This window comes from Podarcis muralis, chromosome 4 (assembly GCF_964188315.1).
Source record: "Podarcis muralis chromosome 4, rPodMur119.hap1.1, whole genome shotgun sequence".
NCBI lineage: Eukaryota > Metazoa > Chordata > Lepidosauria > Squamata > Lacertidae > Podarcis > Podarcis muralis.
Genome location: NC_135658.1, coordinates 86,271,837 through 86,295,995, shown reverse-complemented (window position 1 = coordinate 86,295,995; position 24,159 = coordinate 86,271,837). Strand labels below are relative to the sequence as shown.

Here is a 24,159-nt window from a genome sequence, read left to right as displayed (position 1 = left end):
TACATGAGAATCTGAGGGTTGTCTAATTCCTCTCTCCAGTTGGAGCTGTTTTCCATGGATGTTGGTGCCATTTTGGATATTTGGCAGCTTTCCTTATGTATGGAGAATTTTTTTTGAAAAAATTGTGTCTTCATAAATGTGTACGATGGTGGGGAGCTTGGATAAACTTCCTCTGAAGATGAAAAATAACCCACATGTAAAGGATTCCTGTTAGTAATATGTGTAATTTCAATAGATGCTGATTTCAAAACTGGAGAAGAATAAAACGATGAAATCGGAGGACAAAGCTGAAATCATGAAAACTCTGGAGACCTTGACTAACAGCATTACCAAGTTAAAGGATGAATTGAAGGGGGTCTCCACTCCAGCAAGCACTCCCCTGAAAAACATGAAAACAAAAACACAGGTATCTGTATTTTGTCATCATTGGATGCTTTTAATCTTTCTTTTCTTTAAATCATTTTCTTTTGATGTATAAGTTTGCTGCGGAAAGCTGGGAGCGGATGCATTGATCACATTTTTGTTTTGCTTACCCTCCAAGATAACATACATAGGACTCTCTCTTTCCCACCACCACAATCCCATGAAATAGATAAGACTGAGAAGTAGTGACTTGCTTAAAACCACCAAGTGACCTTTATGGCTGACTAGAAGTTTGAATCCATTCACCTGTCACTGGTGGGTCATTACAACACACCTATGCTAAATCCAAACCACAGAGCCTAGGACTTGCTGATCAGAAGGTCAGCGGTTCGAATCCCCGTGACGGGGTGAGGTCCCGTTGTTCGGTCCCAGCTCCTGCCCACCTAGCAGTTCGAAAGCACGTCAAAGTGCAAGTAGATAAGGTAAACAGCGGGAAGGTAAACGGTGTTTCCGTTTGCTGTTCTGTTAGTCATGCTGCTTAGTCATGCTGGCCACATGACCCAGAAGCTGTACGCCGGCTCCCTTGGCCAAGAAAGCGAGATGAGTGTTGCAACCTCAGAGTTGGCCATGACTGGACCTAATGGTCAGGGGTCCCTTTACCTTTACGGCGGTTTTCAGTGTGGGAGAGGAGGAGACAATTTTTGAAATTTGAGAAAAATAAAACTGCATTACCCTCCTGGATTTATACCCCGTTTAAAAAAAAAGTAGGCCCTTATGCTAACCTAGCAATCATCCATCCCATAGATGTCAGCTAATGTTTCTTTTGAAGACGTTCCCCCTGAAACTTGAAACATTGTAATGCTCTATGGGAGTCTGGCTATTTACTCCCACGTTTTCTGCATGAGTTAAGAAATGCATACTAAATTGCTTAGTATCCCTTAGATGCAAAAAGAACTACTGGACACTGAGTTGGACTTGTATAAGAAGATGCAGGCAGGCGAAGAAGTCACTGAACTAAGACGAAAGTACACAGAACTGCAGCTTGAAGTAAGTTTATTTCATTTTTGATGGTCAGCACGGCACTATTCCACATGTATCCCCCCCTCAGTGAATTTGTGTAACAGTTAGGAAAAAATAGATTCTTACAACATATGACAACATCATACGCATAAAATAAAATATCCCACCCTAACCCAGAAGATGAAGTTTATGCATTATATCCAAAATAACATCCAAATAACTTAACTTTGGGAGCAGCATGCATTTTCAAAATGTTCCCCTAGGTGGTGCTGTTGCTGTTTAGAACTGGTAAGCAGTTACGGAAATGTCTGTTTTCGATTCACTGCCTTTAAAAGAGCGTGAGCACATTGAAAATAATGCATTACCTTAAAATGATTCTATGTTAAGCCCATACTTCTAGAGTGAAGTGAAATGAATGGCAGAAGGTCATCTGATGCAAAGTTAGTTCTCTTTCTCTTTGAAACTGAATTTTGCTAATTATTGCTTCCCAATTCTTATTGGTTTGCAAAGCATATTAAAACGAAGCGTTATGTAATGCCAGCTTGATCAGCGTTCTTTCATATTTCATTTCTTTGGAAGTGACTTTACCAGGCCTAAACTTCATACACTGGCATTTGCTGCCCTGTTAGGTGATTTGCTGCACCATATATATACTGCTGTCATGTTGTCCCCAAGAATACGGAAATAAGAAGTGGCAAAATCTTGAAGGATCTTTCCATCTGTGTGCTCCTCTGCCTGCCTTGCATCTCTGACTCAGTGCAGCGTATCCATGGGGAGAGAGCCTGTAATCCCATCAGGCACATAGTATTTCCTAAATCGGGCAGACATGAATTTGGCCCAGGACAAAACAGACTGACCACTACCTCATATTAGAGAGATAAGAAAGTGAATGGGTGGATGTAAGCATCTGGAATGATCAAATGTCTTTGGGAGTCCTAGAATCTGTGCCTGAGTATGAAAGTTGTTGCATGTAATTGCTCTGGGTTGTGTTTCAAGAGGTTTGCTATTCAAGGTGACTTGGTGTGGTGCTGCAAAGGGAATAAGCTGTCAGTTGGCAAGTCTGGCTCAGATCTTACCTCTGCCATAAATTCCTGAGGTAGCATTAGACTGGCATTTCTCAAACTTGGATCTCCAGTTGTTTTTGGACTACAACTCCCACCATCCCTAGCTAGCAAGACCAGTGGTCAGGGATGAAGGGAATTGCAGTCTGAAAACAGTTTGGGAAACACTGCAATTAGACAATCTCCTCTATGTGGAAATAATAACAATATTGGTATATCATCGAGATGTTTTAAGGTTTACAGTAGCATATGTTCAGACCCTCGTACCTACGGGACCGCCTCTCCTGGTATGTCCCACAGAGGAACTTACGGTCTTCAAACAAAAACATCTTGAAGGTCCCAGGCCACAGAGAGGTTAGGCTGGCCTCAACTAGAGCCAGGGCTTTTTCGGCTGTGGCTCCGATCTGGTGGAACGCTCTGTCGAAAGAGACTAGGGCCCTGCAGGACTTGACATCTTTCCCCAGGGCCTGCAAGACAGAGCTGTTCCACCAGGCCTTTGGCCAGGGCACAGCCTGACAATCTTCACAAAGATTCCTTTGGCAATCTTCACAGAACTCTAGCCCAATGGTTGCCATCAATTTGATTTGAATTAATTTTATAATGAAATGGTTTTAGAATGTTGTATTATTTTATTGTTGTTAGCCGCCCTGAGCCCGGCTTCGGCTGGGGAGGGCGGGATATAAATAAAATTATTATTATTATTATTATTATTATTATTATTACTATAACACATATGGATAAGTTTGGCTTGTATTAGATGTTGTTGTTATTTCATGTTAGGCTGCGAAACGAGGAATTTTGTCCTCTGGTCGTGGGAGAGGAATTCATACACGAGGTCGTGGTGCGTCTCGCGGCAGAGGCAGGGGAGGACGAGGCCGGGGTCGGGGAAGAGGTGTTCCTAGCCATGCCGTGGTGGATCATCGTCCAAGGGCACTTGAAATCTCTGCTTTTACAGAGAACGACCGAGAAGATCTCCTCCCACATTTTGCGGTATGTACCCGCCCCACTGCCTTCCTGATCTCAGTGTGATAATATGTCTTGGAAACCTAACATTCTGTTGCAGTGTGATTGTGATCAGTGAAAATCAGCAAAGCGTTGTAAATCAAATATGCATCTCTAACTTCCGGAGGAAGGCCCTAGGCTAGGCGGGCACTATAATAATGTTTTGTCAAGTATGCGAAATTAAGTGCAATGGACAGGGATGATTGGTTCTTATAGTCAGTACTGCGGGTTTGTTTTGATGCCTTTCCTAAGTTGTCCGTCCGTGCTGGCAAACAGTCATTCAGTGAGAAGACAAATGGGCACCTGTCACACATGTTGGCTTTTTTGCACAGAAATTATCTCAAGAGTGTGCTGTTGCATAATTTGAAGTATGTTGCAACTGTTTGTTTCTACTGTGAATATATTAACTAGAAGGGCAACAGCCATTCCCTGACCTGTGTAAAACACTCAATGCCTATGTTTTTTTCTACATGGAGTTTATTTTACATACTCATGTGAAGCTACCCTTAGTGGAACTAAGAACTGAAAATAGCTCTCTTGATCCAAAGTCAAAAGCAAGCAAAGTTTCAGGTCAAACGTAAAGTACATCCGACATAATAAATTATTGGGCTGCTCTTTGGAATCATAAAAGTTATCATTAGTGACCTATTTATAAATTGAATATCTGTTTTCCTTGATATTTAAATTTGCTTAAGTTTCATTTTTCAGTTTCCTGTTCTTCCATTTTTTAAAAATTTTGGGTTGGGGATGGTTTATTTTACAACTATTTTAGAAGATTTGGGACCATTAGGTTGCGTTATCAATCCAGAACTGTTAACAGCCCTTGCATGTTATGCATCAAGGAGAGATTATTTCAGTAAGGTGACAATTTTCCTCCTCTTAAAAAGCAATATGGTGAAATTGAAGACTGCCAGATAGATGACTCGTCTCTCCATGCAGTGATTACTTTCAAGACGAGAGCAGAAGCCGAGGCAGTAAGTATATCCTCCTTTTTTTGTTTTCATGTTAGGCGGTAAGGTTGAGTTTAACTGCATCTAACTATTGTACGGAGCTTCTGTGTTCTACTCCTTCCTGTTACCTGTAATACATGTGTTGTGTATTAGCATACACTTTGTCTGGCTTCAGTTATTTAATTAAATAATGAAGACCAAGCCACTGAAATAAAGTGAGTGTGCACTCACAAAGAGGCTTTGCTCTCATTTTCCCGTTTCAATCTAAGATGTTGGAGGACGGAGGACTGCGGGGGGTGGGCGTTTCCTATAATGAAGTGTGTCTGGCAATGTGACCTTAAGCACTTTGGATTGGCTTCAGCTAAGGAGTCCCATTAATGGAAGGATTTCTGCTGGTGCTGCAGGGATCTTCCCTCCCTACCCCACCCCGGGCCACCGCACAGACAACCGATTGGCTCTGGGAGCGTTGAGAGAACCTCCACAACAGCATGCAGAATGTGGAGAGGGGGGTTCGTTCCAAGCATCATACGAAAATGCTTGTGTCTAGGGCTTGGGTAGGCAAACTAAGGCTCAGGGGTCGGATCCGGCCCAATTGCCTTCTCAATCCGGCCCGCGGACAGTCCAGGAATCAGCGTGTTTTTACAAGAGTAGAATGTGTCCTTTTATTTAAAATGCATCTCTGGGTTATTTGTGGGGCATAGGAATTCGCCCCCCCCCCCAATATATAGTCTGGCCCATCACAAGGTCTGAAGGGCAGTGGACCGGTCCCCTGCTGAAAAAGTTTGCTGACCCCTGGTCTAGGGAATGATTGCCACAGCACTACATTGAATTCTTCCCTTCATGGTTGTGTGTGTGTAAAATGCAGTTTGGAACGCTGACCCCTGTTCTATTTATCAGCTTTTTTCATATCGGTGTTTTCTTTGGTTGTACAGTAGTTCTCTTTCTCAGTTTTTAGTTGAAGAATCAAGAGAAAATGTGCTTTATGAAACCTAGAAAGAGCTACAGCTTAAATTCCTTGTAACACGTTTGTTTTCCACGCTTGCGAGCACAGGGATCGTCAACTAGGATTCTCTTTAACACCTTGCAGCTTCTAACAGTATTTCATCACTAAATGGCGAAGCAAAGTTTTGTGCAAAATTACTTTGGAAAGATTAAGGCCCCAAAGATGCGCTCCAAAACCCTGAGTGCCTGGAAGAGGGGTCCTCTGTGCACATTGCGAATGGAACAACACATTTGTGTTTTCTCTAAAACTTGCAATCTGATTGTGTTATGGATAGGAATATTTTCTCGAATACAAGCAGAGGAACTTGATTAGCTGTAAAACTAACAAAAAAAGAGTTCATAGTGTATAAATCAAATATCTGCAAGTTAAGTTTCTACTTGTTAGCAAATCAAATATATTATAAATAATAATTGGTAGTAGAAGTTAATCTTCAAAGTAGTTATAGCTTTCTTTGAAGGAATGGTAGCTAATATTTTACTGTCTTGAATGAAAGAGGTTTAAGTTTTATGGTCGTGTGCATTTGAGCTTGGAAGGGTGAGGAGGGTTCCCTAGTCGTAAAACGTTGCATTTTTATGTTGCAGTAATTTCTTTCAAAGATTACAAGTTGTTTCTGAACCCAAATGTCATATATAAGTATTCTTTAAAAATTCCAGTTTGTGACATTGTGATGAGACCATGGACAAAAAGCCCACTCCTGTGGTGCATTTTAATAGGCATGGAATCTTTTAAAATTGATCATAAATTTATATGTACAGATTTAAAATTTATACCTGGGGACCTTAATATCACACAATTCATGTTCAGATGTCATCAAACATGTAATTGTTTCCACATTTCACATTATGCTGTACTTTCAGATTGTACTATAAATCTTTTGTGACTGTGGCAGTTATTTCGGAATGTTGCTAACACTGATTTATGCTAGTTCATGTTACTTTAATTTGAACATACTATTTCCAAAGCAGCCACTTAATGCAGCTGGTACTTAAGAAGGCATGAATATCCCATAGGTTAATTTTTTTATCTTTTACATTTCAATTACCAAGCCTTTACAGAAAATGGAATGCTTTTCGGCAGAATAAGTTATATTCTTTAAGTTTATTTTTTTTTAAAAAAAATCAACTCAGTTTTATTTTCAGGATGCCCCGTTTTGGGCAGTAGTAATAATGTATGAAGATTAAAAAGTATCAATATTTCAAAAGCAAAACACCAATGAGGATATTGTTCAGAAACAATTGGCTTCTCTGAACAGCATGCTACCTGCATGTTGAAATAATTCAGGACTTTAAGAAAAAATCATTTTTCTTCATTGCCTTGTGTATGTGTAGACACCAAAAGAAATCTGGAAAGGCTTGCATGCACGTTTACCTTTGAAATAGTAATCTGCAATAGAATACTAAGACTACAGTATACCTTGTATACTGCACACCTGCATTGAAACCTAGGCTTAAAATTTGCCAAAGGACTTGGGGATGCCCACTGGGGTGTCGATTTGTACTTTAAATAACAACCCCCCCCCCCAAAAAACCCCCACCTCCCAATGCTATATCATAACCTGCTTTTGTTAATACACACATTTTCCAAAGTGATTTGCCATGTGGCATAGTGAAATACTGTCCTAAAAACACAAGTCCTGAGAGTTGGGACAACTACTTCAGTTGCAGCCTAGTTACGCAGAGGCGCATGCAGTTTATCCTGGTATTTGTTGCCATTCGACCATTTCCCCCCAGAGGACATGTTTCGTTTTAAAGAGAATATTGCTCTTCATTTTAGGCTGCTATCCATGGATCTCGCTTCAAAGGGCAAGACCTGAAGTTGGCCTGGAACAAGCCGGTCGCAAATATCTCAACGATGGAAACGGAGGAGACTGAACCAGATGAAGAAGAAGTAAGTTTGCGTCTCCTCCTCCTTGACAAACAGACGAAGGAATAGAAAACTTGTTACTGTTGCTGTTTAATAAAGATAGCTTTTGCAAATTCGTAACAGCTCTGGTGATTTTGTAACACTAATACCTCTTGTTTTCTCTGGGGGAGCGTGTTTCTTTTTGGTAACAGAAATATTAGCAGAAAACTTGAAAACAATTATTGAAAAGAGGATGTCAATATAATGCTCTTAGGGATAGTATGCAACCAGATCATACTCAGTTCACCCACTGAAGAAAGGCAATTTATTTCATATTAATAAAATGTAAAATAATATATTAATAAGTGTCCATTATTTCAGTGAGTCTACTAGGAATAAGACTTCATCAGATACCATCCATAGACTATGATTCAAAAGTTGAGTGGGTAGTTCATATACACACTTTCGTCTTAATATCCCTACAATTTCCATGTATTGCGCATTGGAGCAACTTTTATATATTTATTACATTTTGTTTACTGTTCCCCCTTTCAAGTAGTTTAGGGGTCATGTTATCATATTTATCCTTACACCAGCTGTGTGAGAGAGTGAGTTGCCAATCACTATCCAGATTGCTTTGTGGCTAAGCAGAAATTTAAAACTGAGACTTCCGGTTCTATCTACAGCATCAAACTAGTGCATTCAAAATAGCATGCTCAGATAATAATTTTCATGCAGAACTATTGCAAGTGGTTGATATTCAGATCTTACTTGGTGTATATGCTGAATGTAAAAATACTGCAAACTCTCTCTTGCTATCTTGTGATGCCATTGGGAATCCTTAATTTTCTCTGAATTTGTGTACTTTGCATTTGTAATAGTTTTGGCACAGCACACACCTATATTTTCCTTTTACTAGCTCATAGTCTTAATATACATTCTGTTACTTAAGTCATGTTTTTTTCCCTGTATGCGTTGGCCTTTTTCTGATTTACTTAACCAGGTTATATTAATTTACGTTCTCTTCCACTATTACAGAACCAGTCCCCTCTTTTCTTCAATAAATTCCCATACATAATGGATTTCCAATCAAAGTTCCCTCAAGCATTTTGTATTTCTTAAATGTCAGCTTTTCCTAAGATAGAATTTCACGAGTGCTTCCATTGAGTATTGAAAAAGAATATTTGTAATCACCAGGTCCTGGATGTATCAGCTGTAGAGTAAATTATGAGTGAGAACCTACATTGCTTTCACTATAAATTTTGTCAGAGTTGCTGTTCCAATGTCAGGATATTTTCTGTTATTTATGGGTTTTGGCTCTGACCTTTGCATAAGCACCTCCTAGAAAATGCATACTCCATTTATGAAAAATTAGTTTCATAACTTCTCACTGGAATGGATTCTCTCTCGTTCTGAATTAGTAGTATTGGTTAATTGCAAAAATATATTTATTTAAATAAACATTAAGTAATTACCTATATTCAATAAATAATGTTACTTTCTGTGATAGGAGAATTTTGGCTTAGTAGTATCAAGCTTGTGTTCTCCTTACTCGGGTTCAACCCTATCCAAAACGCTCAGGATGAAAGTAAAATATATGTGCATTACTAGATAGCAAGGTTTGTTTAGGTCTTACATCTTGTAGATTGCTTGGAGGGAAAGAAACCACAAGCCCAGGGTTGGCTATAATGACCAGCCAAACCGTGGTTTGTTTCCCAGCAGTACAGCAGCAGCAGGAAGGGGTCAGGGGGAGTGTTTTAGCTTGTGATTTCAGCACATGTACCAGGACAATTCATGCTTACATTAAAAAGTTTCTTTTTAACTATGTTTTAATGTGGCATGCAAACCAAAACTGAATATGCACCTGCTGTCTTGCTGAGTGTTCAGAGCACAGGACTTCAGCCCTGGTGAGCCCTGTGTGGGTTGGTCCAAAATAACAAGAGTGACTGGTTTGGATGTAAAATAAATGAGCAAATGACTCATGCTCTCCCCTCTAGTCCTCTGGTGCAACTGCAAAACTTTCTTTTCCATTTGTAGCTAGCCATGGTTTGCTGTTACATGCACACTGAAGTGTGGTTAAACGATGGTTTGCCAAAACTAGCCAGGAACATTAATCACATTTTGGAAGTTGGCTTGTCCAGACAAGACCTACAACCGTTATCCAAATCTCATTTCACTTTCAGAATAAATCAGTGATGTTTAGAATTTATTAGATAGCTTTTCAAAGCATTATACAGTTTGCAGCAGCATAACGGCTTAACATAAATAAATGAATCCCAGCATGAGATGTATATCTCATGATCTATAGAATTTCCCTCCATTTGTTAATCTTCGTAATCAATAATTGGTGTGGAAGATGCTAACATTCTGATTTTCACAGGTATTGTGTTTTCCCCATTCTTTCAAACTGCAGAAGTAATTTGCATAGTCCTTAAAGGTGCCTGAATGCCGCCCCCCCCTTTTTTTGTTAGGGAATTTCATATCTTCAGTGCTTCCGGCAGGTTCTTACGAAACATTTCTTTTTCAGTTTCAGGAAGAATCCCTGGTAGATGACTCATTGCTTCAAGATGATGATGAAGAAGACGACGACAATGAATCTCGTTCTTGGAGAAGATGATTCAGCGGATTGCTGAGAATGCTAGAACTGTTCCTGTGTTGCATTAGCATTTTCTAATGTACTTTTGCATATTTGTACTTCGAGGAGTTTGGGTGAAAGTGGTGAATTTGGATTTCAGATAAGACTCAAGCAGCTGATTGGTCCCGTCTTTTGAGCGATTGATGTTCGAGTTGCATTTACATTTCGGTAAATGATTGCTGAAGACATCATATTAGGAACATATGCAATGTTTTTATTACTCCTACAGAAACATTACGGAATTCTTTGGGTTCTTTGTAATTTAAAGAATTGGTCACACAACAAGATGACCAAGAGTTGTTATAACATAGATTTTTGTTTTGTTTTGTTTTATTCCAAGTATGGAATGGAAATTTGCATTTAAGATCTTTGTGAATGTTTTCAGAAATAATAATAGATAACATTACTAAACTGAAGTCTCTAAAGTTACGTATTCATAATATTGCATAGTAGTATACTTAGGCTTTACTATGTACTAGCCTTTTGTTGGATTTGTGTACGTATTTTACGTATGAGTTTTAATGATACAGTGTATGACTGCTTTGCATATATCTCCTTATCACTTTAAGATGTTTAAAAAAATAAAGAGATGGAATGGTCTTGGGGAAAAAAGAAAAAAAAAGCAATAATGACGTTATACTATGGCCCATGATAACAAAGAAAAAAAAATGGAAAAAAAGATAGACCATTCCATGTGGCGCCCCCACCCCCCCATATTCACGAAAAGAGCTGAATCACTATCACTATTTCAACCTTCTAAACGATAAAACAATTTGGCCTTGAAGCCAAATGCTGAAAATCCTTTTACGCACAATTTAAATTGCCAGCTGGCTACCTAACTTCAGAACCAGGCTTTCAAAGGGAGCTCTTGCTTCAAGAACGGCATGGCCGCACTCACATTTGAGAAAGCAAGAAGGCTTGTTTTTCTTGTGTGGCAGAAGCTCACGTTTAAAGAAATGCAGCAAGGCGACGTGACTGGTAGGTATTAATTTTATTTATTCTTCGTTAAGAATAAATTGCACACAGAATAAAAATCGAGGTTATCAAAATGGGTTATGCTCTAATAGACAAGGCATAAGGGACAACGGGAGAGAAAAACAAGAACATTCAGAAATCTGGTCCAATCACTTTACAAATGATAGAGCAGACTGGTCTCTCATAGGTTCTTTTCTGGGAGGGAGGAACCCAGAAGGAGCCAGACCAGTCATGCCTCCTTGCCCCTGCCATCTACCCTATAGATACAATTTTGCACCAGATTATAATGTGTCTATTTTGCCTTTACGGTTTTGGGCATCCATTATTCTCCAGTGTTAAGTATTATTTTTTTAAACCCTCCCCTTCTATTTACAGCAGGCCTATTCTCCTTCATCACTCCACGAGGCCTCTTCCTAGGTTGTTCTGACTACCATCAGCTTTAAATTACTCAATTTTAAATCCATTAAGCCAGTTAAATATTGAATTGATTGCTGTTATATTTCCTTTTAAAGTTATGCTTTCCATCCTTTATATTTTATCACCCGTTGAACAGTTGTTCTGATGATTTCCTTTTTTCATTTCAGGCAGATGGTTTGAAAAACAACAAAGAAAGCTGCAACTGTTGGTCTTTCCCCCCCTGCCTTTAATTTTGATTTGTTCTTTGTATCACAACTGTACTGCCTACATGCCTTATTGGTAAACCATGTAAGCTGGGAACCTAAGAGAAGTTAACTCTTGCAAGCTAATGGAGTTGCTGTGGACCCCGGCAGCTGTTTCAAAACATTGTCAAATATTTTTTAGCAACCTGAAGCACTTCATACTCCCCTGACTGGCTTTGTGGGGTCCGATTACCCATATTGAAATGAACGAGAAGATGAAACTACCGAATTCTTAAGCTTGCTGGGGTCCGTTCTGTCTCCCAACAACTTCTCAAATAGGCTAGGGGAAATAACTTCGTGTTTTGCCTTATCATTTTTTTATTTTAAGAGTGTGCTTATGCAACTTAGAGAATGCCGGAGGAGATTTGTTAATTTTTTTGTAAACCTTTTTTCTGTACATTCCTGTGTATACAGAAAACCCCCTACTATGAATCCGTTACAAAGCAGTGCAGGGGTTCGTTGAAACTCGAGAGTGAATTTTACCCTGGTGCAGGGGTCTCCAATGTCGCAGATAGAGCTGGGCCATGTATCGGTAAATGGTCAGAAACTGGTACAGTGTTCAGATCACTATGCCGGTTTCAGACATTTTGAGTTGGCAATACAGATGGCAAAGGCGCAGGCAGGTGGCAAAGGCGCAGGTAGGCAGGCAGATGGGAATCTGAGAAGGCAAGCACTTTTGGGGGCTCCGTTTGCCTGCCTTACCTGCCTGTGGCTTTGAGGAAGCCTCCCTCCCCAGCTCGTGCGAGCCGGAACATTACCGGGGTTCACTCAGCTTCCCGCCTCCAGCGGAGCAATTTAAGGAAGCCCCTGCACCTCCAGCTCCTGTGAGCTGGAGCGATGGGGGCTTGCTCAGTAGGGCTGGACGATGTATCTCGACTGCTTCTTCTTCCCCTAAGGTGGGAGATACATTCCAGACATTGTGATATATCAGCATATCGCGGTAGCTAGCTGCTGATATATCCTGATGTTGAAAAACAGATATTGCCCAGCCCTTGTAGCAGGGACACAGGTACTGCAGAACCAACCCTGCTGAAAATAGGCTTGAAAAACATACTCTCTTGTAGCTGATAGAAGAGGTTGTGCCCATGACAGTGTCTCTACTCTACAAACCTAAAAAGTTTGGTGAAGCAGATCCAGGGGCTTAATTATGCTCCAAATTTTATCATGACACAGGAGTTAACATTCTCCTTAGTGCGAACTTGCCCCACTGATTTCTTTCTTGTTGATTTGGGGGCCTATTTGTCTATTGGGCTACATTGAGCTCCTGCCGCTTACTAAGAACCCAGTATTTCACCTAGGAAATTATTTGTCTTCTGATTTATTTTCTCTTTTGCTATAAGCTCCCTACCCCAGTATTTAACTTCCAAATTTCTGTTTCCTCCTCCAAGATTTTGTGATAGCCCAAGGAGGAATTTTAAGTTAATAATCCGAGGTCCAATGTACCCTAATATATTATGTGTCGTGTTATGTTTTTGAAACATGGTACCAATAAAATCTTCTTTTTTTTAATGAAAACCGGAGTTACTTTGAAATCAGTTCTGTATTTCCAAGCTAGGACTTCAAAGAGATTGGTTGGAGCTCAATGCAGATACTGGGTTTTTTTTTAAAGAGGTGGGAAGCTTAAAGAAGTTATCTGAATGAAAGTTTTGACCCCGTTCTTCTCTTTGCAAGCAAGTATGCCCTTAAAGGAAAGTTGAAGGACTCTTCTGAACAATATGTGATGGGGCACAGGGACCCCTAAGGGAGGGGGAATTGCCCAATATCAGGCTTGGATCAGATACGTTATTCTATGAACTACCTTTAAATTCAAGCCATTGAGTTGTAAGCTGGAAATGTAGTTTCTAGACAGCCAGGGCTCTTACTTGAACGCAAAGCAAACTTGTTGAAGCTAAGCAGGTCTGGATCTGATTAGTGCTTGGTTTGGAGACTCCCCTTGAGTTCTCTTAAAGGCAGACTTTAAATGCAATAATTAAAAATATAGTCACAATTGCGGAGTTACTGGTTTATATAGGTAAAGGGACCCCTGACCATTAGATCCAGTCGTGGCCGACTCTGGGGTTGCGGCGCTCATCTCGCTCTATAGGCTGAGGGAGCCGGCGTTTGTCCGCAGACAGCTTCTGGGTCATGTGGCCAGCATGACTAAGCCGCTTCTGGCGAACCAGAGCAGCACACAGAAACGCCATTTACCTTCCCACCAGAACGGTACCTATTTATCTACTTACACTTTGATGTGCTTTCGAACTGCTAGGTAGGCAGGAGCTGGGTCCGAGCAACGGGAGCTCACCCCGTCGCAGGGATTCAAACTGAACCTTCTGATCAGCAAGTCCTAGGCTCTGTGGTTTAACCCACAGCACCACTCGCATCCCACTGGTTTATATATGTCACTAGAAAATGTCATAGGGGGTGTAGTAAATGCTTTCTTGCAAGAGATCTAGTTTTACGTTTCGTGCATACCGATAAAAGCTTGAAACAAGCTGCTGTCCATCGTACAAATGTAAGCCTAAGCTTCAATGCAGTGAAAAATGAAGAACGTACTAAGTTCTCAATGCATAATCGTTCTTCTGATGACTGACTTTTAATGGCGTTTATAATCTATCTACTTATTAGCTTCAAACCATGTGTTAGTGATAATTTTTTATTTTTATTTTTTTACTATTATCAACAGCGATACAGTTTACCGTGTGGTGATTTATGTAGTTTACATGTAGCGTCATGGAAGGCCAGTTGCCTGGATCATTCTGACATGTTGATTTTAGTACAGTTCGGTACTCCACCAGAAGCAGTGTTAGAAACTCGGATATATAAACTAGGTGCCAAATGGCTCCTTAAACTAGTCCCCAAAATGTAATGTCTAATTGCCATTTTTGGGCAAGATGGCTCTAGAGTCTTATTTTTCAAATGATGGACTGACTGACTGATTCTCAGTTAAACCTCTGGCTAGTTCAGATGACCACCTTGAGCTAGGTTAAGAATTTTGAGAACTTAAAGAAGAAAAGTCACTTGATCCAAGACCAGTCCCTCCCTCCCTCCCTCCCTCCCTCCCTCCCTCCCTCCCTCCCTCCCTCCCTCCCTCCCTCTTGGCCTATCAAGGTTTGCCATACGTCTGGGAAATCCTGGACATGTCGTCTTTTGAGGGTCTACATGCCCATCCGGGGGCAAATGTTTGGGTTTCTGGGGTTCTTTTTTATATCAAAAAATATATATGTGCAGGCGGCTCTGGCTGGCCTGCACAAGCAGGAGAATAGGCAGCTAATATTGCTGACAGGCAGGAAAATTACCATGCGGGGGGATTTTCAAAAATTGTCAAAATGTCTGGATTTTTACTTCTTGAAATGTGGCAGCCCTATTCTTACCTCTTTCTTAATGATGACTGCTCCTGCTCAAGCTTCACAGAAGAAGCATTTTGGTTCCAGAAATTCATTCTGATTGTGCAGATAAAAAATAACTTATAGAATTCTACAGGAGGGGGTCTTAGTGGGCAAGAATGGTCCAGATCTAATAATCCTCAGGCATGCACCTCCAGGTGCTGGAGGCATCAGGCACCGTCCTGGCCCCCAAGTGGTTGAAACTCAGTCGCAAGTGGTCAAAAACAGTGTGCAAAAAATGCCTGCCTAATTTCAAACGCCAGAACCTTCTGGCGGTTCCCTCGCTGCGAGAAGCCAAGTTACAAGGAACCAGGCAGAGGGCCTTCTCGGTAGTGGCACCCGCCCTCCCACCAGATGTCAAAGAGAAAAACAACCACCAGATTTTTAGAAGACATCTGAAGGCAGCCTTGTTTTTGTTGGAAGCCGCCCAGAGTGGGGTATAAATAATAATAATAATAATAATAATAATAATAATAATAATAATAATATGAAGTGGGAAGTGTGGTAGGATTCTTATTGCCTCGTCACAAGGCAATACAGATGGACTAGCTTTCCAAGTGGTTACACGCACGCTTTGAATTACTTGCAGGAAAATTGCAATATGAATCCTCTCCGTGTTTTGTTTCCCGCGGCGACACTGGCTGCTTTTATAACCTGCATCAGTTGCATTGCATTGCCAAGAAATAAGAAATGAACGAGGCACCTCAGAAAATACCCACATACCCCTGTCACGGCTTTCTCCGGTAACCCTAAATGATATGGATTCAACTGCAAGCATTTTGACATAACTTGGATTTCCCTGTTAAGATGGGGAAATGGGGAGACCTCTGTTGGTCACCATGTCGTCATTAACTGAGCCAGGTTTCCTTGCAAGATGGAAAATGAGATTTTATAATCGTTACACAAATGAAGTGTCACACAAATCTTTACCTCTGGAAAATGAATTGGGAAGGTGGCTGTAATTTTTAATTAAGCTGGTATGTATGATTGCTGAACTCAAAAGTTCCTTGGGATTTCTCGGAAAGGAAGATGAAATCGAAACAGTTGCTGGGATTGTATTGTGTATGCTCCATTCGCAGGGAAAGTAACATGTTCAGCACACTGGAAAATGTATCATGAGCCACAAGTTTATCGCAAACTTGCCTATCTCATTAAATGGATGCACTACAAGCCAGGGGCTGAGATAAGGATGAGTCCCCTTTTCGCAGCTGGAATCCCAGCCATCTGCGATGAACAAGATCTTTGTATTGCTAGATCCAAATAACTAAATCATAGCTCTTGGCTTTTCAAACGCATGATCTGTGAAAACTGGCATTGTTAAAATATACAGTATTTTAAAGATTAATTCAAATATACAGTCCGTACATGTGTATCTCTACAAAACAGGAGTCCTGGAGTTTTAAGCTCAGATTTTTTTTTATTGTGCCTTAAAGAGATTGCTTCTAAGAGGTTGATACTTTACCCAGCTTTGGCTCTAGCTCCTGCCATTGTTATTTTTTTCCCCTATTCTAGAATAGCTGCAAAAAGTACCTAATGACCAGATACTGTTAGTTAAGTCTTGAAAACAACAAAATAGAAAAAAAACATTAGGGTTAAAAGCAGTTTACTTACGAAGACAGGTGTATACGGCCAAATATTACTGCAGAATTTATCATACTAGTATTAAAGAAACACTGCTTATCCTCAAACGAACTTCCTTGTTTTACAGAACTTGAATGCAACATGTCAAAATCATATCCTGGATTTGACAGAAGCAGCTGGATACCAACACAGCAAGGATCAGCCTCCCAAAATAAGCAACTGAGGGTTTTGCTGATGTTTTCGTAAGTTGCTCGTTGCTTTCTATCACCTTAACTGGTCCATTTTAAATTAATAAAACAACTTTTGCACCTTCTGTCAACATAAAATCAAAGCCTTCCCAGTTTTTTTCCTTTTCACATTTCCAAAATGGATGAACTACTAGATAAACAAAACACTTCAACAGCCATCATTATTGAAGGTATTTCCCCCCAATTTGTATTTTATAAAGTACCACTGATTTAAAAAAAACTATTGGAAATCTGCTTTCGGGTTTATATCTATTAAGGTATTAAAGGTATTTTTTTAGTATTCATTGCATTATGACATTGGAGTCCCTAGATGTTTCCCACATTCTGAGTGTTTTCGTGTTATATAAAAAGTAATTGCTAATCTTCCATATCCTTGTTACTCTGTGTTAAATGCTTAATTTTTTGTCAGGCCTCTAACTGGACGGTATTTGCCTTTCAGCACCATAACAGAATGTCAAATTTGAAAATATTGAAATGAACATGGCTCATCTGTTCTCATTTTGGCTTTGATCTGTTAAGTGACAAAATTTACTTGATCAAAAAGGGCCCTTTATGTAAACCAATTCCCCCACAAAAATGAGTGGCTCAGTATAGCTTGTTATCAGATTTGTTGATTAATATCATGTGAAGGGGGACATTTCAGAATTTTAATGTTCATTTACATTCCACACTGTTAAAGAGACTTGACGAGGATTGCATGTTAAATTATTTCAATACTTGCTTGGCTAGAAAATGCAGCATATCATCAGTTGTACACAGGTTGTTGTCTCAAATAATTATTTTCTCCTTGCATTTTTCAAACTATTGTCAGTCTATATTATTGTTAATTCTGAGCCTAGGTTGTAAGAAACCACTGAGCCACCCTGAAACAAAACCTTTTATGACACTCAAGGAGATTTTTTTTTGCCTGCAAAATCTAAATGTATTTTTGCCAATTACAATATCATGCCTTTATGCATGGTGTTGAGAGAGTGGTTAGAGTTTCATCCTCCCTTTCAATATCTATCTATCATCTATCTATCTGTCTATCTATCTATCTATCTATCTATCTATCTATCTATCTATCATCTACCTACCTACTTACCTATCTATCTAGATCTAAATAGTCTTAAGGCAAATACAAAGCTTAATATCTTCCCCCCTTTTTAAACCAAACCAAGACTTTTATCTAGATAAAAAAAAAAACGCAAAAGGGGGGGGGGGGAGAAAGAAAGAAAAATTAAAAAAGAGAAAAGAGATTAAAAGAGAAAGTTAGAAAAATAAAATTCAGAAAGTAAAGAGCTTCTGATTCTACATCTATATGCGATATAAAAACAATATTCACTTTGTCCAATCCAACACCCAACAAAGCCACTTTCTATATCAACAAACATTATCTTCAATCCTCCAATCCAGGTAATCATCATTCCATTTTCTTTTTCACACAAAAAGTCCACGAGATGTTTCCAGTCTTTAACATGCCAATTTTGACATCTCAGCTAAGTCTATATCTAGGGCTGCCACACACCCGGGATTTCAAAGGCAGAATCAACATCCGGTGGAATTTTCCAAAAGGCGATGCTTTGCCCTGTATCTTGAGCAAGTCAATTGAAAAACCACGGGTGTGGGGATTTTGTGTGTGTTTTGATAAAAAAAAAAAAGTTCAACAACTTTGGTGTTTTCCTAAGAAAAGCTCAACAATTTTGGGGTCTTCCTCAAAAAGACTCAACATCTTTTAGGGCGTGTTGGTTTTTTCTTTTTGAAATAGAACAGCCGTTCTTTCATTTTTGGTAATAAGGGGTCCTTTCCCATAATTCTTGAAACCCACCGCCCAACAAAACTTTTGGGTAAGGAGATGTCGGGCCGACAAAGCAAAGTACTTTACACAGGACATAATTCTGTTTATGGATTTCACCGCCAGAAGTTCATAAGTGTTGCCCTCGAGCTTAGATGACTTTAAAAGGGGCTTAGACAAATTCATGGAGGGAAAGCCTTATCAGCTACTAGGCATGATAGCTAAGTGTTGAATATAGATTCAAATGTGGTTTGTCTCTCAGTTCTGTCAAGCAAGAACAGGAGAAGGCTGTTGCTTGGCCTTGTGTCCTGAATGCTTTAGTTTAGATTGCTGCATTGCAAGGCATTGGACTAAATGACCCTTGATTTGCATGTGTGCTTTTGAAATCCCTGCAGATCGTGCTTCTTCTGCCTGAAAGCTTTCCTCGCCTGTTAATTCCCCCCCTTTTTTTCTGTAGCAAGGATGTAGAAGGCCACCAATCTGCTCAAAGACCAGATTTTGAGAACACTCATGCTTTGTAGGCTGTTGGGAAATTTGAGGAAAGTTTCTTTCCTTTTTATAGCAAAAGCTATGCTTTCCGTCCAGATTTTCTGAAAACGAAGTAGAAACATGTTGATGGCGATAATACGGTTATGTACATTTTTGTTTGTTTGTTGGAGGCTAGGGGGCAGTCTATCTCCGTAAGTGAAACCAAATTTATTTTCTCGCACTTGCCGGCTCCTCTTCAGGCAGTTTCCCCTCTCTTGGGCCTTTCCCATCGAATGAATGAATGAATGAATGTTTGTGGCCAGTATTTTGCGTTGAGGTTGCACATTCTTACAAAGTCCCCACTTGAAAACTGGTTCCATCAAAAGTTCAGAGTTTAGCCTGCTCTGCTTTTAGAGCCACTGAGATAAAGTCCTAGGCTCTGTGGTTTAACCCACAGCGCCACCCGCGGCCCTGAAGCATAGCATAGCAAGTCAGAAAAGAAATAGATAATCCTACAGAGAGACTCCACAGCTGCACAACTTTTTGCTTTGTTTTCCAGCTGCTGTTATAGTTCTGTCTTCTCTTCCGATAATCTCCAGACGGTCACAATGATGGCTTCCTAGGTAGCCAGCTGCTCCAAAGGCATAAGCCACAGGAAAAGGTTTTGCGTCTTCTTGATGTGCCAGAATAATTGCCAGCACATGGATCACGGGTCTACGTAAATGATAATTTGTAACACGAAAGGTGGGGAAGAATGAACTTCCAACTCACCAGGAAAAAGACACTATTTTTAAAAGGTTCAGGTGTCTTTCTAGCATTTTCCTGAGCAATTTGCATTTCCATTCCTTGTAAACGCAGGAAAGTTGCACGTTTGCCAAAACTCAGCAATAAAGTCAACTCAACGCTCATTATGTTGTGGTAGTTTTAAAATAGTCTTTTTTTAAAAAAACACATAATAATGCACAACTTTTTTCTTCAAGACCGCACAAGAAGGTATTTTTAATGTGTTAAGATATTAGAAAATTTCTTTCATGGTTCCCAGTATTCTACTTAGGGGTAGTAATGCTTTGAAAGGATTGGTCTAATGTTTTTCCGTTCCTGGCATATGCTTACATCAGCAGCTTGAATGTGTTGTTTGCCCACAATCTGGTGAACAGAAGCTCAACGCAGACATGTTGCGTAGCCTTTCCATTCCTTTCCTTCTCTTATTTTTCTCTCCAGTGACTTCTCACAAGTCCTGCACATCATTAATGTGTACGGAAGCGCCAACTTCTTGGGCTGATTGAGGGGGCCCTACGCGACAGGGGGTGAAGCCAAACACCACCTGAACATAGAGGGGTCCTGCCTCCCTCAAATAAAAGAAACCTGGAGGGGGCCCCAAAGTGCCTCGGCCCCCAGGAACTGGTGCCTATGAACATATACCATTGGTGGGGAACCTTTCTCAGCCCTTCTGGGCAATCTTTTGGGGGCTGCATATGGGCCATGGATGATGATTGCAAAGTCCAGGTCTGTTTATGTGGGGAGAGGCGGTCTGATGTCATCTGTGGCTACAAGTGCCTTTCCCAGCTTGTCTAGATAAGCGAGAGATATTGTCGAAATTCAAGGCTACGTAAGACCCCAAAGGAAGTTGTGTCAGGGTGAGGGGTATTATTCCCAATGGTCCCTTATACCTCCACTTTTCTCCCTGTTTACTCATCTTATCTTTTTAATCTTTCCACAATTCGTGTTCTTCTTTCCCTTTTCAAATACTAGTTCTGTAGGATGATGATAACCTTCTGGTCGCTGGAAGATGTAGTTAACCTTTCTCATTGGGACGCTTATCCCCTGAATGTTTGGGGGGGGGAATGAAAGTATTGGTTGAGACAGTAAGCGGAAGGAAGGAAGGAAGGAAGGAAGGAAGGAAGGAAGGAAAAGATGGTTGAGCAAGTGGCGGTTAGACTGCTTGGAGCATAAATTCATAAGACTTTAACCAATTTATACTAGCTGCTAGAGAGCCAGTGTGGTGTAGTGGTTAAGACCAGTAGACTCGTAATCTGGTGAACCGGATTTGCGTCTCCGCTCCTCCACATGCAGCTGCTGGGTGACCTTGGGCTAGTCACACTTCTCTGAAGTCTCTCAGCCCCACTCACCTCACAGAGTGTTTGTTGTGGGGGAGGAAGGGAAAGGAGAATGTTAGCCGCTTTCAGACTCCGGGTAGTGATAAAGCGGGATATCAAATCCAAACGCCTCTTCTTCTATTTGGATTATTCAAGCTAAAGTGTCGTCCCAACTACTTTTTGGGATCCCAATATGGATACAAGCATATCATAGTGTTTTAGATAAGATACAAGCGAGTTTCTTGAGACGTATCCTGGGGCTGCCAAGTTCAATCAAGTATGAGACGGTGTGAGGAAGCAAAAAAGTAGCTATAACCAATCATTGTGACAGCAACCATAGCTTGTGACATTGAAATGCTCGTTTCTGTGGTGGCTTGGTTTTTCCTTTGAACGTAACCAGCTCTGTTTCCCATCTGTGTGCGAAGGAAGGAATTTAAAATGGGGAGGGTGGCTTGGCGCAGTTTAACCAGAGTTTGCAATGCAGAAACACTCATAGTTCCTGCATGTTAGCTGAGGTCCCTTTCTCTGATTTCATTTGTCATTATTAAGACCTCTTTGTTTAAAGGAGATGACTTGTGGCGAGATGGGTCCCAGTGTGAGTAGCGTTCCTCAACTCGGCTATGAAGATCACTAGATAGCTCTGGTCTGATCAACTCTGCCTTACTTTACATATAGAGTGTGAGGCTAGGATATTATACTTTGCTTCTGAGTGCAGGATGGAATACAAATGTTATAAATTCTCCTCTTGTTGTGAGTTAGGCTTCCAGTAGAAAAAATATTTGAATTCTGATTTTAAAAGATGAACTTCCATGTGCATACATAAGGCAGCCTGTAGTGTCGTTCATTATTTGTTACATTGCTAACTACTCAAATACTCATCTCGGCTGTGAGCCCTGGAAGAGCTGCTCCCTGCCTTGCAGGACCTTTTCCACCTGACCTGGAAGGGCAGGACCCTGACTGACTCCAGCTACAAAAGCTGAGACTGCTGAACAGACTGTTGGTTGGGGTATAAACACTGGCAGACGGTAGGGTGCCATCGCGGCAGCCCCTCCGCCCACACTGGGTGCCACGCCCCCAGGGCATGAGCCACGCCCCCACCTGCTCTCCACCCCCAGGTGCTGTAGCATGAGCTCTGCCACTGGGTATAAATAGTAAAATTATTATTGGTATTATTATTATTGAATATGCAGAACCTTTTCTGCCAGGCCTGGAAGGGTAGGGCCCTGACTGACTCCAGCTACAAAAGCTGAGGCTTCTGAACAGACTGTTGGGGTGGGGTATAAACAGTAAAAGTATTATTATTATATTATTATTATTATTATTGAATAAAGGTAAAGGGACCCCTGACCATTAGGTCCAGTCGTGACCGACTCTGGGGTTGCGGCGCTTATCTCGCTTTATTGGCCGGCGTACAGCTTCCGGGTCATGTGGCCAGCATGACTAAACCGCTTCTGGCGAACCAGAGCAGCGCACGGAAACACCGTTTACCTTCCCGCCGGAGCGGTACCTGTTTATCTACTTGCACTTTGACATGCTTTCGAACTGCTAGGTTGGCAGGAGCTGGGACCGAGCAACGGGAGCTCACTCTGTCGCGGGGATTCGAACCGCCGACCTTCTGATCGGCAAGTCCTAGGCTCTGTGGTTTAACCCACAGTGCCACCCGCGTCCCTGTTATTGAATAGGATGTCCCTATTTTCATCAGAGAAATGTTGGGGGGTATGCATTCTTAGGACACTGAATGAGGATAATCACTTGTCTCTCTTGGCTAAGCACTGGGATAAGTAGTGTCTAGGCTCGGTTGTGCCCCAGCTACTGGGGTTTGGTGGGTTCTGCTTTTTTATTTATTAAGAAAATCCCTTTTAACTGGGTGCTCTGGCTAGAGACCAACTGGGTTGGAGGAATGAGAGGACGAAACAGTTTCTGCATTGGCTTAGCCAATATCTAAAACTGTCGTTCCTCTCACAGTACGCAGAGACAGCTCCAGGCTTGAGGCCGTGTGTAAGTTGGTGGCCATAACAGAAGTATATAAAAAACACGGAAAAATTTAAAAGACGGTTATTACTTTCTTTTGCATGGAAGGCTCCTCTGTTTTATGTGCAGAAGAATGCAAGTGCTCATTTCTTCAACTGGTTGAGATGGAAGGAACCAGCTCTCGGGGCAGTTCTGGTTTATATTACCAGTGGGAGTCTGTTTCTTTAAAAAAATATGGATGAAATCTCTGATCTGTAATTTTTCTATCAAAATTATACCTGCCGTTTAGTGGAGCTGTGCACACGATTCTCTCTCTCTTTCTCTCCTGTGGCCAGGACTGCAATACTATGCTGGATTCAGTGTAACTTGACTTCCGAATAGTCAGGTTTAGGCTAAAGACATCCTTTCCGGCTAGGGTTGGCATATTTTGAAGAGCAAAAAAGAGGACTCTATGACGACTCTCATTTTAATATATCCCGACTATATTTAGGCTGTAGAAGTTGTGATATATTGCTGAGCGGGGGGCGGGGGTGAGGAGAAGAGAAGAGGAAGGCAAATCTTCAACCACCAGTTGTGTCTATGTCTCATCCAGAAAGTATAGCCAGAGACATTTTGGCAAATTTTAAAAATCCGCCTGGACTGAAATTTTACCCCTGAAAAAGAGGACGTGTCCTGGAAAAATAGGACACATGGCAGCCCTATTTCCAGCTCAATCAAGCATTGTAATAAGTGAACCCTTTGGAGTGCTGTAAGATTTACTGGCCAGTTCTTTCTATTGCTGTATCATTTGTATATCTGTAGAGGGAGTGGAATAAGCAAAAGGTGAATTGTTTAAACAAGTTATAGTCCAGTAACTCTTAGGCTAGTATGTTTTTCTTTGTCTGCATTCTCTTCTTTCTCTCTCCCCCCCCTTTCTTCCTCAAGTGCCATTCCATAAAGTGTCACAGTCCCGTAAAAAGATGCATAACCCAATTATTACGATCTTCATCATGTATTTTCTTCCTTTCTTCACAACGGAGGGCAAATGCATTGGCTTTGATGAAGCATACGCCCAACTGGCATTCATTTCTTCTTGTTCTGCTTTGAGACATCGCGGCGTTGGCATTCAGGGTCCTGCGGCGTGCACCTTCCCGGAGCAGTTTAAAA

The 24,159-nt window shown here is 40.9% G+C and overlaps 1 protein-coding gene and 1 long non-coding RNA gene across 3 annotated transcripts in view; both read left to right on the top strand.

Annotated features, from left to right (window-relative positions):
- RBM26 (RNA binding motif protein 26) overlaps positions 1–10,590 on the top strand; it is a 45,659-nt gene extending 35,069 nt beyond the window's left edge. For both annotated transcript variants that reach the window (XM_077927713.1, XM_028728276.2), the window contains 6 exons: positions 236–406; positions 1,306–1,410; positions 3,225–3,434; positions 4,334–4,420; positions 7,173–7,286; positions 9,769–10,590. In XM_077927713.1, the coding sequence (XP_077783839.1) occupies positions 236–406; positions 1,306–1,410; positions 3,225–3,434; positions 4,334–4,420; positions 7,173–7,286; positions 9,769–9,858 (777 nt within the window). In that variant the 3' untranslated portion in view covers positions 9,859–10,590. The remainder of the gene's footprint in view (positions 1–235; positions 407–1,305; positions 1,411–3,224; positions 3,435–4,333; positions 4,421–7,172; positions 7,287–9,768) is intronic.
- A 5,791-nt stretch (positions 10,591–16,381) lies between these two features.
- Positions 16,382–19,876, top strand: LOC144327550 (uncharacterized). The gene is made up of 2 exons (XR_013392682.1): positions 16,382–16,698; positions 17,144–19,876. It is a non-coding gene; the product is annotated as an uncharacterized LOC144327550 (long non-coding RNA).
- Positions 19,877–24,159: the final 4,283 nt, after the last annotated feature.